We start from the raw sequence: 15,447 nt of genomic DNA on the forward strand, positions 1-15,447 counted from the left end.
TGTAAGAGGAAATAAATCTCCTCTTCAAATACTTTCAGGTTAAGCTCTTTCCTCCTTAAGGTAAAGGACAATGCCTGTTTAAAACAAGTATCACCTGTAACAATGAATAAATAAGCTGGTGTGGGAAGTTTCAAACTATCAGGAGAATAAGTTTAGAAAAAAAGTCACTGTGAGACATGGGAAAGACTGGAAAAAAAAAATCCCCAACCATGAGGTGATAAAGCATGTTAACAAGAATTCCATACAGTGTTTAACTACAATTACTCAGTTTGTTCTCTGTTCTTCCACTCTCTTGTAGGCAGGAATCAATGAGGTCAGTGGTGAAATTAGTCTCAACGCCAGCAACATTGTATGCCAGTGGTGAATGAAATTTAGAAGATTCTTGAATCCCCCAGCAGTGAGGTGGCTGTGATAAGGAGAGTAGGATGCCTGGCAGCTGTGAACATGAGAGAAGGAGGCACTGGGGGTTTGTTTGGAACTAGGAACAGGAGAGCAGTGCTGGTACTCAGGACTGGGAAGCGAGGAGGGGAAAGCCACACCGAGGGGATTCTTTGTGGCTACACCAAATGTCACATGGGGTGCAAGCTCAGGAACTGGAGAGGTGAGCTGAGGACTGCACAGAGGATGGGCAGGCTGAGGGAAAAGGGATGAGGCAGGAGTAGTTTGGGTGCCTGATGTGTACTATTTGCACTGTATATATAAAAAAAAAGGCCACTCAGTTTGATCCCTGAGGTTTTTCCTTCCTGTGCTATGTTGTCCCATAGTGTTTATAACTTTAACACATGCTATCATATAATTTTGTATAATTACTAGAGATTTATATCTTTGGTAATGCCAAACTTAGCCAGTGCAAGACTTGGAAGGGCAGTAACAAACCACTGATTCACAGTGCTCAGACCAATGTTAGCTTGCACTGGCAGGCTCCCACAGTGGCAGATACATTGGAGGGTTTTTCACCTCCTGAAGTGTCAATAGAGGATTTACAGGGGCGGGTGAAAAGCAGATGGTAGGTTGATTTTAAATGCTACCAAGTGATAGTCCCAGAGCTGTACAGCTACTGAGCACAGATGTAAGCACATATGCCAATACCATCACTGGGGAGGACAACTGGTCTTACACATTGGACCCTTCTGATTTTTGTGAAGAGAGCACCTCTGAAATGCACTATTTTCATTGAAGTAAGATAAATGAAGTAAATATGTGTTGGAAAATGTTGTAACAAATCAGCTGAGACTCCATTTTCTTCCTGCAGGAAAAGTCCCTTCTTTATTCACATAAAGCATTTTTATACAATTTTTACAGACCTCATGTTTGACTCTAATTGGCTATTAGCTCTCTTACTACTTCATTTATTGGTCAGAAGGTGATTTTGTGTGTGCTAAGGTTCAAGTATTACGTTTTTCTTTTGTGGGTTCTCATGGGACAAACCTTATTGTTTACATAAATGCACTTCTTTTGCACCCAGGAATAGGCTGTTGTGTTAATGAACCTTTCATACCCAGATTGTTTTCACATGGGAACTTGCAAATTGCACTCAGAAGTGACAGGCTAACTTTAATTTACCATAGCAGGCCTGATTTTATGAGGCTTTTCTTTCATAATTTCTCTGCCTGTCTATGATAGGAGAATATTTGGGAAGCAGTCCAAAGTTGCTAATTATTTCTTATTCCTGTGTAGGTTTTAATTTAAACCTTACCCATGCAGTAGTAAATAATAAAGTTTGATGGAAAGGTGTGAGAAGTAATTATTTTGGTACCTAATATTTAAAAAGTATATAATATATATATATTTACAATAAAAATAAAAATATTTTATCTGGTGTCATTAATGCACATGTTCACTTCCCTTTTCCTCTTTCAAATGTACTTACAACAGAAAATAAGTATATATATTTATATATGCTAAGAGCTTGCAAATATTTATTTATGTTCTTGCTGGAAAAAAAACCAAAAAAAAATCCCAAAACATGTAAATGTCATGTGGGTATTTAAAAAATAATTTCATCTGAGTTTCTCCTATGTTTCCAATAGGATTTTCTTCTGGAAACCACTGAAAATACTACACTATGATTTCTGTACACTAGGTGGTGCTGCCTTTATAGTATTCCTAAGTGAAACTCTGTGATTATGTATCTATAGAGAAATATATATATATAGCTAAGACCAATGTATTATTATGGCTTGTTAAAGATAGAGCAGTTTGGTTACACTTGTTTGACAAGGACTGTACATGTAAACATTTTCAATTTGTCTTCATCTTTTGCATATCCTTGCTCAAAATGGGAATTTGCACGTGTTAAAAAGTGCAGTATGTCCAAAGTTTCATATGGGAAGAGTTTTGTTTGAGAAAATCCAGCCTTTGCAGTCCTGCATGGCTCCTGCTGAGATTTATCTTTTAACAGTTTGTTAATCATTGAGCTTTGAAACTCTGTTATGCAAAATTCAAAATAAAGCCAGTTCTTACTCTGAAGAGATCACAGTCTAGGTGAGATAAGAGTGAAGGAGACAGGAAATAATTGAGGGCGTTATTTGTGTTTCAGACACTATTGCAGTAAAAATTGCAGTAAACAAGAGATGACCTGACACCATTTACTGGGCAATGTTTGAAACACAGGTGTTTTACTGCCAAATGTTTATCTAGTTGGGAAACAATTACATTGAAGTGTAAACTTTACTCAGACAAAAGGAAGGCTGGAGTCAGGGATTTTGGAAAGAAGGGTTTAAGGGATAAACTACTGGAAGAGAGTGTTTGCTGCCACAATTAAGTACAGGATAAGAAACATTTAGACAAGCCTTTCTTACTTTCAGCAGCTCAACTTGTGAAGCTCTTCATCTTCTTTATGCAGATAGGGGTGAACACTTGAATTTGCTTGAAGATTCCCAAGTAATGCAGAGACAGTCTCATCCCAGATATAAAAAAAGGAAGCATCAAGTCTAGTTGATTAGAAAATCAGAAAAGTATGCAGAAAATCAGTTACACATATCTGGAAGGACTTGACTAAAAATCTTCATCTAAGAAGATACCACTGAAAAGGTAATCAGTATTTCACTATCACATTTATAGATTCTTCTTTTATGGTCACAAATTCATAAATAATTAATGCCTAGTAATCATGATAACTCTATCAAACATTATTTTCAGATGAAGTTGTATGAAATAATATGCATTTCTTTTCATAGAGAATGAAGGCACCAAATTCATCCAAGAAATAATCATTCACTGGTTGCTAGTCAGCTTAGTTTTGCAATATAAATAGACATCAGCTCCAGAAAGTGTGGGCAGCCATTTGTCTCATCTCTATCCTACATTGTATTTTAAAAATGGTTACAAAACATCCCAACTTTGCAGATTTCTGAGACACAAATCTCAATTGGCAAAGCTTTCTAACTCCTCCTGTGATGCAGAGATCAATCATCACCTCTTCAGGGAATCTACACTTACCCATCCACTGGCTATGTCAGATTAAATCGAGGCAGGAAAGATCTGATACAGCCACACTGCTCTGTCAGAGCAAATGTCTCTAATGTTTGTATGTTTTCAAGGCTGTAAATTTTAGGCCCACACTGAACAGCTTCATTGTGTTTAATTCCTCTTTCTGCATCTTCTGGGTCTGGGTCATCTTGATTGACAAAGTTTCATTGGCAATGCAGAGGTAGAGATGAATGTTTTGATCTGTCACAGTTCTGGGTCTCACTGGAATACAAGAGTATTACTTGCAATGACTGCAATTGTGTTGATGTATAATTTGGTATTAAATACTTTAATTATTATTTTTGATGTTGGCATTTCACCACACAATACTATAGGCAAGACCAAAAAAAATTTACACTGTTATTTGGCTAGAAAATAATTAAAAATAGCACATTGTCCTTTTTCTACTGGAACAGAAAATAGTGGGCTACTAATGAGTTTCTGCCATGATAAGTGATGATGTATCAATTGTGCAATTCATGTAAAACTAAAACTAATTAAATTACAAAAAAAAATACAGTGAATTCCCAGATGCAGGGTTAGGTCAGGGTCCTCAGGTGTTTCCACTGGATTGGCTGCTTTCCAGAGGAGAAAATCTTCCTAGGCCTTTGCTTTATTTCTATGACTATCACTTATTTGCATAATAATAAGAAAAAAAAGAGGAGAACAGAGTTCATAATTTTTAGATGTCTTTAGGCAAAAAATGGAAGCATTCTCTTTTTTTGATATCATCACGTACTTGACATCTAAAATTTGGAAGTTTAATGTTGAACAATTTGACTGAAAAGAGGTATGTTTAGTGTCAGCACCAGGGAGCAATGAGAATCCATTATTTATTTCTCCAGAATCCATAAGGAAGGACTAAAACAAGGAAGGCTTGTCATGCTTTAATGTTCTTTGAAGTATTTTTTAAGGGGATGGCAATTCGTAAAAGGTTAAGAACTGCTAGCTACAAGATACTTTCTTTGATTGGTTTTTGTGATTGTGATTGGTGTTTTTATTGACTACTGGTTGTAACCAAGGGGCCAAGAGAAATGCATCAAAGACAGCAGTGAGTCAATAAATTCTTTGTGATCAGCTGGACATTCCTGTGGGACAAATAGCAACCTCTAATTGCAAGATAATGTGGGACTAGTATCTAAAAAACTGCCTCTAGCATTACATAAAACCAGGAACCTGTAAAATATTGTTTTATAAAAAGAGCATAACTGATCTGATCAACTTTATCAAAACATGTCTAGGGCACTGTTTCGTCCTATACAGTATAAAGCACAAATTGTGTGTATTTCCATTTATATTATATAAGAAAATGAAGACTTGTTTGCTTTGATAATGGATGGGATAAGATAATTAAATATCTCCAGGAAATATTTAATTAATGGCAAGATAATTTCTAAATAGAATGGAAAGGTATAATTTCAGCAGGAAAGAACTGTGTAGTTTCTAGGAATACCACACCTTTATGAGGCTATAAATTGGTGTGGTATTGGTAGGATTTGCAAGTGGATTGTACCTATTGTTGCTCTGCCTAGGGAATGTAGGGTTGCTTGCCTTTATGATGTTTACTATGTAAGTCTTAGTAAATCTGAATCATGTTGGCCTTCTAGGAAGGGATATTTTTGCTTATTTGGTTGGTTGTTTTAAATCTAGAATCTCAGAAGATCTGACAGGACACATACAGCCAGAGGATAATGCTGTGCAAGATTATTCTTATCCAGGCAGTTTGCTTTGTTTTGCTGTGATGTAGCTCACTGCTGTTGTGTAGACCAAAAATACTGTTCTCTGTTAATAGTTGCCTTTTGGGTTTCTATTTGCTACTGGTTTCTGGAAGCTTTACAAGTTTTACAATCAGCACATTTCTGCAATATATATAATAAATTTATCTTTACCTCCATGTCCAAGAGAAAAGTGTCATGTTTTGTTTTTCCTTAGCTTGTGACTCAAGGCTGTGAATTCCTTAAAATAAATGAAAATGTTGAAGTGATGGCTTATTTCCCTGCCCTTCTCTGGTTTTCACTATTTGTGATTCAGATTTTGACTTTTTTCCCTGTCTAGACACCTATTCATGTGATTCCAAAAGGTGGGGTTTTGAGGGAACACCCTGTATTGAAAAATTCCTAGTAAAGATGCTCAGATGCTGCAACATTTCCAGACTTGTGCTTTGGCTTTCAGAGTACACTAGTACAAATAACATGTATTTCCATCACTTGTGCAGTGACATGTTAAGAAAAATTTTCACAATTTACTACAGTTGATTCATTTATCTGGTAGCGTTGCCTTGTTTCAAAATACAGTTTGGAAACAAAGCAGAAATTCAGCTTGAAATTTATGTTTATTCCTCTACCATGCTGATGACCCTGATATCTCTACCCACATGGCTTTGACTCATTAACTGTAGAGAATGCTTGCTTTAGGACCATGAATGTTCTTTGCTAAATTTGGCAGGGATTCTTGAACATATCACAGCACTGAATGATACACTAAAATCTCATATAATTTGGGAAGAGAAATATATCAATTCTAACTAATTCTAACTATTTGAGGCTTTCACTGTTTTTTGTTGAATTTTTATGAAAGCTTTTTAAAGAGTAGATAGAGCTCTGGAAAAGGCTGAGTTGTTACAGGTAAGAATACTTTTTTTGCAGTTTTCTGAGTTGTATTTTCTTCAGTCCTGATCCATGTCTAGGAAAATATTATTATAAATTTCAGTAATTATTAAATACAATATATTGTATGAATAAATTATATCCAATGTTTTATTAGGTATGTGCAGAAAAACAGAATTTGCCCAGACTGGAAAGTTTCCATCCTTACTTTCTGAAAAATCAAATTCCAAACCTCAAAAGTAAAGAGTTGGGTAATTTTGCAAACTGAAAAGGTCTGAATTGATAGCAACTTACAGTAATTGAAGGAGAGATGGCTCTTGTAAGTAATGTGCAGTGAATAAGTCACTCTATTTCGTTGCCAAGGAAATAAAATGAGTCTCTTGGTAAAGGGAAGCAAGGAGGAAGACATTGCAAGTGGGACAACTGTTACCATTACATAATCCATCTGGCATGGCTGTCACAAGTGTGGAACCTTGCTGGATGTATGTTTGATAGAAAATATCAAATACCTCCTGCTTTCAGTGCCAGTTTGTGCTGTTGATATGGTATCCTGGTGATATAATGTCCTTTGTGTGATTCCACCAGTCTAGCCATGTGTTCTACTGTAGCTATAGATGGAGATAAACTGGCCTGTCCATTTGAGTATATGATTATTTCTGATCTTTTAGATATTTTAATAAATAGCTGAAGGCTTCCAGAATTCTCAGAATATTTTCCAAAGGATGCACATGATTCACTTGCCTGTTCCTGGCTGATTGATGATAATGAAAAAAGTAAAAACAAAATTACTTCATATTTGCCAAATCCCTTCTTTTCTTGCACAATAGGATACACAGAAATTTTGATAAGATTCTTGGAAATATATTTGTGCAAAGCTTACAGACCATTGCCATTCTTTACTCACTTCATTTAATAGTGAAGGGTAGCTAATCTGCCACAAATTCAGGGCCAAAGATCACTTTGTGATGGCTAAATCCACACAGGCAGAGCAAAAAATAGCTACATGTGAGTATATCAAGCACCCAAACAGGTATGTGGATGGAAAAGAAATATGATCTGAATTTCAAATTTGTGAAAAATCTGCGAAAGTTTGGAGGTCCCAGTAAGACACATCATGAACACCACATAATTCCCTAGAATTGAAGCAAGCTGGCAGCTGTGGGACAGTCTTCAGTGAGACACGAGACAAAGTTTTAATGCCATTTAACTTCCTGCCTCTCCCTGTTTCTGAACAGGTGAGTCTGGACTAGGTAGGAAAAGCTCTCAGCCTTGGAGCCTTCCCAGTGCTAGAGTACTAGTTTTTTTGGTGGGGTTTTTTGTGTGTTTGGAGCATGAGAAAAGTAATTTGGATATAATCTTTTTTCTCATAAAAGGCAATGGAGAGATTCAACAGGAAATTAGCGTTCAGGAGAGGTGTGAGAGAAAACACCTTTGGATACTTTTAGAATCAAAGTTCTTTCAGGTTGTTCATGTTTTAAAGGAACAGAACACGTAATCAGCAAGTTCTTGTCTATTATTTTTATGGCAGAAACTTCCTGATTCTTCCCTGCACCTTTCTGTGAGAGAACAAAGGGAGAGTTTGCAGGATAATACAGTCAATCAGAAAGGAATTCTAAGGCAAACTAGATAAAGGAGAAACTGATAACCAAATTATCCTTGACAATGTTATCAGGTTCAAGCTCTTCTGGAATGCTGTGCCAGAAGAATGCATGATCTGCAATGGAAATAAAAAGGTGGGCAAGGTTGGAGTTAGAACATTATTAGATTTTGCTACACAATATATTTAGTGCGATTTGTTGTTTTCAAGATGTTGGATTTACTGAATTAAGTTTTGCCCTTCAGCTGACATCACTGAAGCAAGAGAGAGGTGCTGGCAGGGAGTGAAGCCAACTGACCTGTAGTGTTACAGCCAGAGTTAGAACAAAACCACAGATCCAAACAACCAGGGTGTTTAATACCTGAACTTCAGCTTTGAATGCTACAAGGAATTGTGATTGAAATAGACCCATTTTGCATTATGTGAGTACTTGGGGTAAAGGGCTTTAGAGTTCTTCAAATAGTTTACTGCAAATACTGTTTAGTATAAATATAAGAATTTAGAGAATTAAACAATGATATATTTGTATTTTCCACAAACATTTAATTAACTGAACTCTACTAACTATTTTCTAAAAACTGTAATTATACACTTAAAATCAGAACTCCTTGCTGAAAAGAAACAAAAATCAATTCAACTGGGTTTTAATCTTCTTTGTCAGTGGAACATAATTCTAGCTCTGTGAATGGTAGTAACTACGACTGCTGTAATTTTAGAATAATCTTATTTAAATGAATTACATTATGAAAGATTTTGCCATCAGTAGTAGGGAAGTTTTTGCTTAGCACAGTTTGTAATTTTAAACACACAAACTATGACTAAAATCAGAAAAAATAATAAATTAATGGATATATTGCTGAAATCATGCTTTGAAAAATAAATTTTTATACGAATTTAAATTACTAATCATGAAGAAAACATCCTGCTCCCAGATGGACAAAACTGGCAAAACAGGAGTACTAATAATAATGAAAAAAAGAGCTGGAACAACAATTTGTACAATGAAGGGAATAAATTGTACCTAAGCTACAAAATAATAGACTCCAAGCCAGTGAGCATTTAAGCATATGTTTAATTGTAAACAGGTGAACAGTTCATCTCCCTTTAATGAGACAACTGAGAACTGAAATGCACTTACAGGGCTGAGCCCTAACATAGTTATTGTTGACTAGAGTATTAATCAATTAAAAAAGCCATAAAAAGCAGTGGTGGGAATGGACATATTAAATATGCCTGTTTGTGCTAGGGTGTTTGACAGATTTGCTTCTTCCCTCTGAACTGTGGAAATGAGTCATCCTGTCACCAGGGAGATGGACTACAGGTGGGTTTCATAACCCATCTGGCTTTCTTAACTTTAGCTATTTAAGCTATTCAGCTAATCTCCCTCTGTAGCTAAGGGGGGAAGGGAGCTGTTTCTGGTTTACCTTTTATCAGCTTTGGAGGTAGGGATTTCTCTCTTTTGACTATAAAAGGAGCCAAGGTGACTCAGCTTAAATTAAATATGTTTAGCTGGTTACAGTTGAGTGAAATTAAGTGTTCTAGGGTCCAGTGTTAGAACAGTCTAGAGAAATATGCACACTTTGAACTTAATCTCATTGCAGGACACACTCATAAGCATTAAGCTTGATTTATTTCATGTGCAGAATCTATCACTAATGACTTCCAAAAGGCTTGACATCTCTGTCTCATGATGCCACAATGCATACACAAATATAAAAGAACTAAGTTGGTAGCATGTACATAACTGCACTGCAGTCCAACTGAAATTATTTACAGTTATAACCTTGTAAAACACAGTAAGCTCAAGATCAGAACAATGGTGGATAGATGAGAGACTGAAGCCTCTCTTGCTCACAAAGCAACACCCTGCCTGTATTACCTGTCTGAAATGGCTTAGATGGTCATTCAGCTGCATGGCCACTCTCAATACCAGGGTCACACCAGGGGAGTACCTTTTGCAACACACCTGGAGCCCAGCAAATGCTTTGCAGCTTTGGTGCTGATCCAATCAAGCACAGAAATAACTGGGAAATGACTCATGCTGAGAGGTGGATACTTGCTGTTAATCCCAGCTTTTAAAGTGTACACAGTTTGTCATCATTTTTCATTGTGGTGAACATGTGTGTCTGGCTGCTTTTGTTTCAGATTGTCTGATGTTTGCTGTGGACTCTCTTCTCAGCTCATGTGCTGCAATCATTTGCTTTTCACTTGAAAGGACGTAATCAGACAAAAATCCCCTCAAAACCAGTTCTACTGAAGAAAAAACCTAAGCAGGAGAAGCAAATATATGAGGTAGGGTGGAGAGGAATGTGTTCTGCCCCTGAAACATCTGCTCTTTTACATTTGATGTTACAAATGTTTAACCACATGTGGATCTTTCAACCTTAAAAGGTGGGGGAGGTGGGAGTACGGGAAAAATTATAGATGATACCCAAGAAGAAAGGTAATATGAATGTAACTAGTAAGGATGAAATTATGGAAAAAAATTAGATGCATTGAAAGGACAAATACTACAGAAAACAAATACTTAATTAGTATGAAATACTAATCATACAGATAGATGAATACTAAATGTAAAGCTAGGAAGGAAAAGAGTAAATTTGAAGTTTGCAATACAGATTGGCATAATGGGTACTCACATACTGAGTATGTCCTGTGTCACTGCACTTTTCTCATACACAATTGAAACACACGGCCTAGTATTTTATTAAATGGGAACTTTATGTCTGCAAATATAATTGATGTATACCATGGATTTAAACTGGATTCTGAATGAAGGTTTTGTCATTAAAAAAAACCATCGTCAAAACAGGCAAAGAATGCACAGGCACTGTCTCATGAATCCCTACAAAGATGCGTTGACATGTTCTCTGCCCACAGTTTCTAAAGGTTCTGGGAAGATAATTGTTTAATTGTTTTTATTTTTATTTTCTATTCTGAATGAACAGAAATAGTACTTAAGCAGAAGTGGGAAACAATAAATGACATATGACTAGCCTAGCTCTCTTAAGTTATCACCTTCAACATTCATCTGCTGCTTTACATTGCAGTAGTGTGTGTTACACTATTCCCTGTGTGTGTGGAACTGGAGATAACAGTCTTCATCTGGAAAAGTAATGATTGTGCAATGGCCCAGGGACACAGCAAGGTTTTGCTACCATTGTTTAACTAAAACAGGTGTTTCCATCTTAAACAAAGGTAAACACCAGTTTGTTATATATCTCAGTTTTCTGCACTGGATTGGTTGGTACTGAAGTGGGTACTGAGTGCACATAGTCCCAAGCTCCCACAAAGAACTGGGATGCAGATAGAATGCAGAAGCAGGATAGGAAGGAAGGAAGCTTCCCCAGCACTGCCCCAAGCCCCGGTGTGTGGTGCTGACGGAAGCTTGGGGCTGAGTGTTAGGATGTGAATAACAGTGCTGAGGTGGTTTCCTGTATGCCAGGAAGCAGAACTTTGTCCTGACATGTAAAGGAATAAAGTTTCGCAAAAGGTATTTGCCCAGTAGATCCAGCAAAGCAAAACCAGAGCCAGGTGGCCAGGAGGGCCAATGGCATGGTGGCTAATGGCATCAGAAATGGAACCAGTGTGGCCACCAAGACCAGGGCAGTGATCACCTCCCTGTACCTGGCACTGGTGAGGCCACACCCCAAATCCTGTGTCCAGTTCAGTGGCTGCTCAGTTCAGGAATTACACTTGAGGTGCTGTAGTGTGCCCACAGAGGGGTAGCAAGGATGGTGAAAGGTCTGGAGCACGAGTCTCATGAGGAACAGCTGAGGGAGCTGGGAGGATTCAGCCTGGAGAAAAGGAGGAGACCTCATCACTCTCTGTACTGACCTGAAAGGAGATTGTAGCAAGGTGGGGTCCTTCTCCTTTCTCGGGTAACCAGTGACAGAACTAGAAGAACTGGCTTCGGGATGTGCTGTGGGAGGTTTAGATTGGATATTGGGAAAAGTTTCTTCACTGAAAGAGTGGTCAGGTGTTGGAATATGCAGCCCAGGGAAATGGTGAAATCACCATTCCTGGAAGTGTTCAAAGGGTGGGGGAATGTGGCACTTGGGGATGTGGTTTAGTGGTGAATACAGTGATGCTGGGGTGATGGTTGGACTCAGCTACCTGAAGGTCTTTCCCAACCTTAATAATTTATGATTAAAAGATGGAATCTAGTGAAATTTCACGTTACCTTTTAAAGTCAGGGGTTTGATTAATTTCCACGTACCCTCTCTTAAGGAATTCAATTTCCCCTTTGTGAAGATCGAGGAGTAATTTGAGAAGTATCTTTGCCCTATAAATTTGGACAATCAGAGATAAGAATTAGTGGTAGAGATTTCTTAAAACAAGAGCGTCGTTTTGCTGTGATGAAAAGCGACAGCAAACTCATTCCACCACCTAAGAAAAACCCCTTGCGCTGCTTCCCAGACTTTCCCACCCTGCTGCCTTCATCCGGGACAGGCGGCGGGGGGGACAGGCAGGCAGGGTGGGGGGAATCGGTCCAAAACCGGCCCCCAGCGCTGTCCCTGTAAGGCAGCAGTATCGCTTTAAAAGGCGGCCGGAGGCGGGAGCGGCGGTGACGGCCGGGGCCATCGCTGCCCGCCGGGTTTTCCCCCCCTTCCTGCCGCTCCGCCGCTCGCAGCCCGTTAAAAACAGGAGGCAAGATGGCCGAGCTGGGCAGCAAGGGGGTCACGGCCGGGAAAATCGCCAGCAACGTGCAGAAGAAGCTGACCCGGGCGCAGGAGAAGGTAGGGGAGAAGGGCGGCATCCCCGGGATGCGGGGCTGGGAGCGGGGGACGCGGGTACCGGGGATGACAGCGCTGCCCGGAGCAGGGATGCAGTGGGCGCTTGCGGCGGGTGGCACTGCCTTCCCCGCCTGCGGAACCGGGGCCCCTTCGCATCCTGAGCGTGCCAGGATCCCTGCTGGAGCGGCGAGGGTTCACCGCCCGCCCGCGGAAACATGGCATCGGCAGCGGCGGGGAGCGCGCAGCGCAAGCCGCACGCTTGCGGTGGATCCGCAGATGCTCATTGTCTCAACAGGAGGAGACCTTCCTCTTGTGGCATTTAGGTTGTGCTTTGCGCAGCATTTTCGGGAGCGGTTCTGTGTTTTGCTAAATGCGTAACCTCAAAGATGGTGCGGGAGAGGAGATGGACACTCGGCCCTTATCTTCCAGCAGCATCGCGTGACAGTCGCTACTCGCTGTACTGACCTTGAGCTCGTTTTGGAATGGTGCTGCAGCCAAAGCCATACGGCCTTTAAAGATTGTGCCGATCTGTGAGAGGGGGGGATTCTTGAATCCCGGGAGCCCTTTCGCTCCTCTCCGCCCACCCCTGTGCCGGCAGAAGGTGCCAGGAATATGCAATGGATACTTTTCCTGTTCATCTCTCTGGCATGCTGCATCTGATGCCAGATGCCTGCTCTGTGTAGGGATTATCGGGCGTTTTACGCAGGGGCACTGATCAGCTGCTTTTATTGCGGGCACACTCGTCTTGGTTTTCGGTGGTTTGCTGTGAGATGACATTGACTGAATATGGACTGGTGCATCTCAGAGGGAGGGCGGGCGAGCAGATCTGCCCACTGCTGCTCGTGTTCCCTGGGAGTTATCTTTAGCAGCTAGATTTAATCTAGGAGGGTTGGGATTAAATGCAGTGCTGGCCTGAGCCTCGTACCAATCTCTGGCGCTGCTCAAAAGCGCTGCTGGGTCAGAACGGCAGCCCAAACCATTTGGATTTAATGTTGCCGATGCTGCATCCACTACTTTTAGCTCACTTACTGAGACTAGGAGCATCCCTTGAACTTCTCCAACTGCTTGGGAAAAGCCCCAGTGCCTACCAGATCCAGTGTGGAACTGCATAAGGGTCCTGGCTTCACTCTGTACATGAGAGTGAGCATGGCCACATCTGTGGTTTTCTTCGCCCTGCTGTTGTTCCAGAGGGGACAGGACAGGGAGTCTGGTCCACCTTGAACTCATCAGAGGTGCAAAGTGCATTCTGTGTTAGCCACCAGATGGCAACCATATTTGTAGTTAATACTAGAGTAGGTGGTAAAGGCTGATCTCCTGGGCCTGCTGATGAAGTTATTGTATTTAGTGGTGCAGCTCGGAACCAAGCGTGTCCTGCCAAGCCCTGCCCTGTCTCTTATCGAACACGCACAGGTTCTTTTCCTAGGGAGGAATTTCCACAAACTTCTGTCAACTGTTGATCTAGCTCACTTCCTTGCTCAACGCCCTGGTGGTGTTTGGGGATGCGGGAATGACAATAATTACCAGGAGTTAGATGTGTATTGAAGGTGATTTGCACGATCTGAAAACAGTTGTTTGTCTCTTTGGGAATAGGAAAGCACAGCTTGTTTTCCTCTAATGAGAAAAAGAAAACAACCCCAAAGACTTGTTAACACAAATTCTAGACCCTTCCGAGGTTGTTATCCTGATGCAAAAAGTAGAGCTTTAATCTTTGGGCTCTCAAAAAAAGGAAAAAAAATGGTATTGCCTGCTTCTTCTTCTGACTTGCCTCTTTATACTGCTACAGGATTGTTTGTAACAATTCCCCTTTTGCAAAGCATTCAGTATTTTAGCCATTAGGGACGGACTTTCACTGAGGAATATACGTCAGTGTTAACTTTCAGGTCGTGAGGAGAGATACAGCAGAATATGAAGTGATGTGGAAGCACCAGTGGTTACGGCACTCTACACTTGTGGTATTTAGTTATAAACTGAGATACTGTATTTAGCAGGAAGGGTAAACCGTGTGTCAGGAGATAAGGACCAGGTGTTAAATAACTTGGAAAAAAAAAAGGCAGCAGAAGCGTGTAGAGGTGGATCTGGTAACAACTTTAAAAAGTGTTAGATTTTTGTGAATATATTTTGGCTAGGGTTGAACTTTTCCTTTTTTGAGACTTAAACAAGCTGACTCTTCCTTTTCCATATCGTATTTTGATTTGAATCAAGGATAAAAAAGTCCTTCCCTTGAGAATATCTCCCTCTCAACTTGAGCCCTGAGGCTTTGACATCAGCAGTTTTCTTCATGGTGAAATTCAGCCTTGTGTTAAGCAAAGAATGATGTCTTTTTGTTCAGTGCAGAATTCACACTGAAACACTGTACACATCCTTTTTTTCCCTTCTGAGATGCCTATTATGTAAACTATGTTAGATATTCCTTCAGAAGTGCTATTTGTTTTGAGCCTTTCAGCAAAACTGTTGGCTATTTTTGGGAGACACTTGAGCAATTCCACAGGAAATATACGATGGAATAGTCAACTGTGCTTTTTACAAATGAGATGGACACCCGTTTAACCTCCATCTCTACTCAGAGGTAGCCTCAAGTAAAATGCTTGTCAATAATTTGCCAATTGTCCAGTGAAATGTGTCAAATAAGTTGATGCTGCTATCCAGAGGAACGTGCCTTGCAGAAGGAACTCATGCAACTGTTTCTAACTCATATCACCTTTTTCAACTAATTAGGAAAAGTTAGGATGTTTAGGCTGGAAATTGTGATCTACTCATTCTAAATTTAGCTGAAGGATTTTCAGACTGAGATGTTGAGCTCTGGACTTCTCATAATTCTAAACTTCTTAAATATGAGTAAAAATGTAATGCCTCCAATGTCAGGGTGTCTTAGAGGGATCCTAGTGTTTGCAGCTCTTTTTAAACTTCTCCAGTGAGGCTATGAAGTTCTTTTATTCTTTATGTCTGTAATCAGTCATCTTGGTTAAAGTCTGTGTTTCTGGTTTGTGATCATTTTTTATCTTAACACTTTTAAAAAAATAAAAAATCTCCCCAATTT

At 39.8% G+C, this 15,447-nt stretch overlaps 1 protein-coding gene across 13 annotated transcripts in view; it reads left to right on the plus strand.

The window, feature by feature from the left end:
- The first annotated feature begins 12,204 nt into the window (after positions 1-12,204).
- BIN1 (bridging integrator 1) overlaps positions 12,205-15,447 on the plus strand; it is a 91,471-nt gene continuing 88,228 nt past the window's right edge. For 4 of the 13 annotated variants that reach the window (XM_079311622.1, XM_079311617.1, XM_079311624.1 and 1 more), the window contains exon 1: positions 12,205-12,413. In XM_079311622.1, the coding sequence (XP_079167748.1) occupies positions 12,330-12,413 (84 nt within the window). In that variant the 5' untranslated portion in view covers positions 12,205-12,329. The remainder of the gene's footprint in view (positions 12,414-15,447) is intronic. The other 9 variants (XM_079311623.1, XM_079311630.1, XM_079311625.1 and 6 more) reach the window with 9 other exon arrangements.

The sequence above is a fragment of the Erithacus rubecula genome (assembly GCF_903797595.1).
Source record: "Erithacus rubecula genome assembly, chromosome: 8".
Lineage (NCBI taxonomy): Eukaryota > Metazoa > Chordata > Aves > Passeriformes > Muscicapidae > Erithacus > Erithacus rubecula.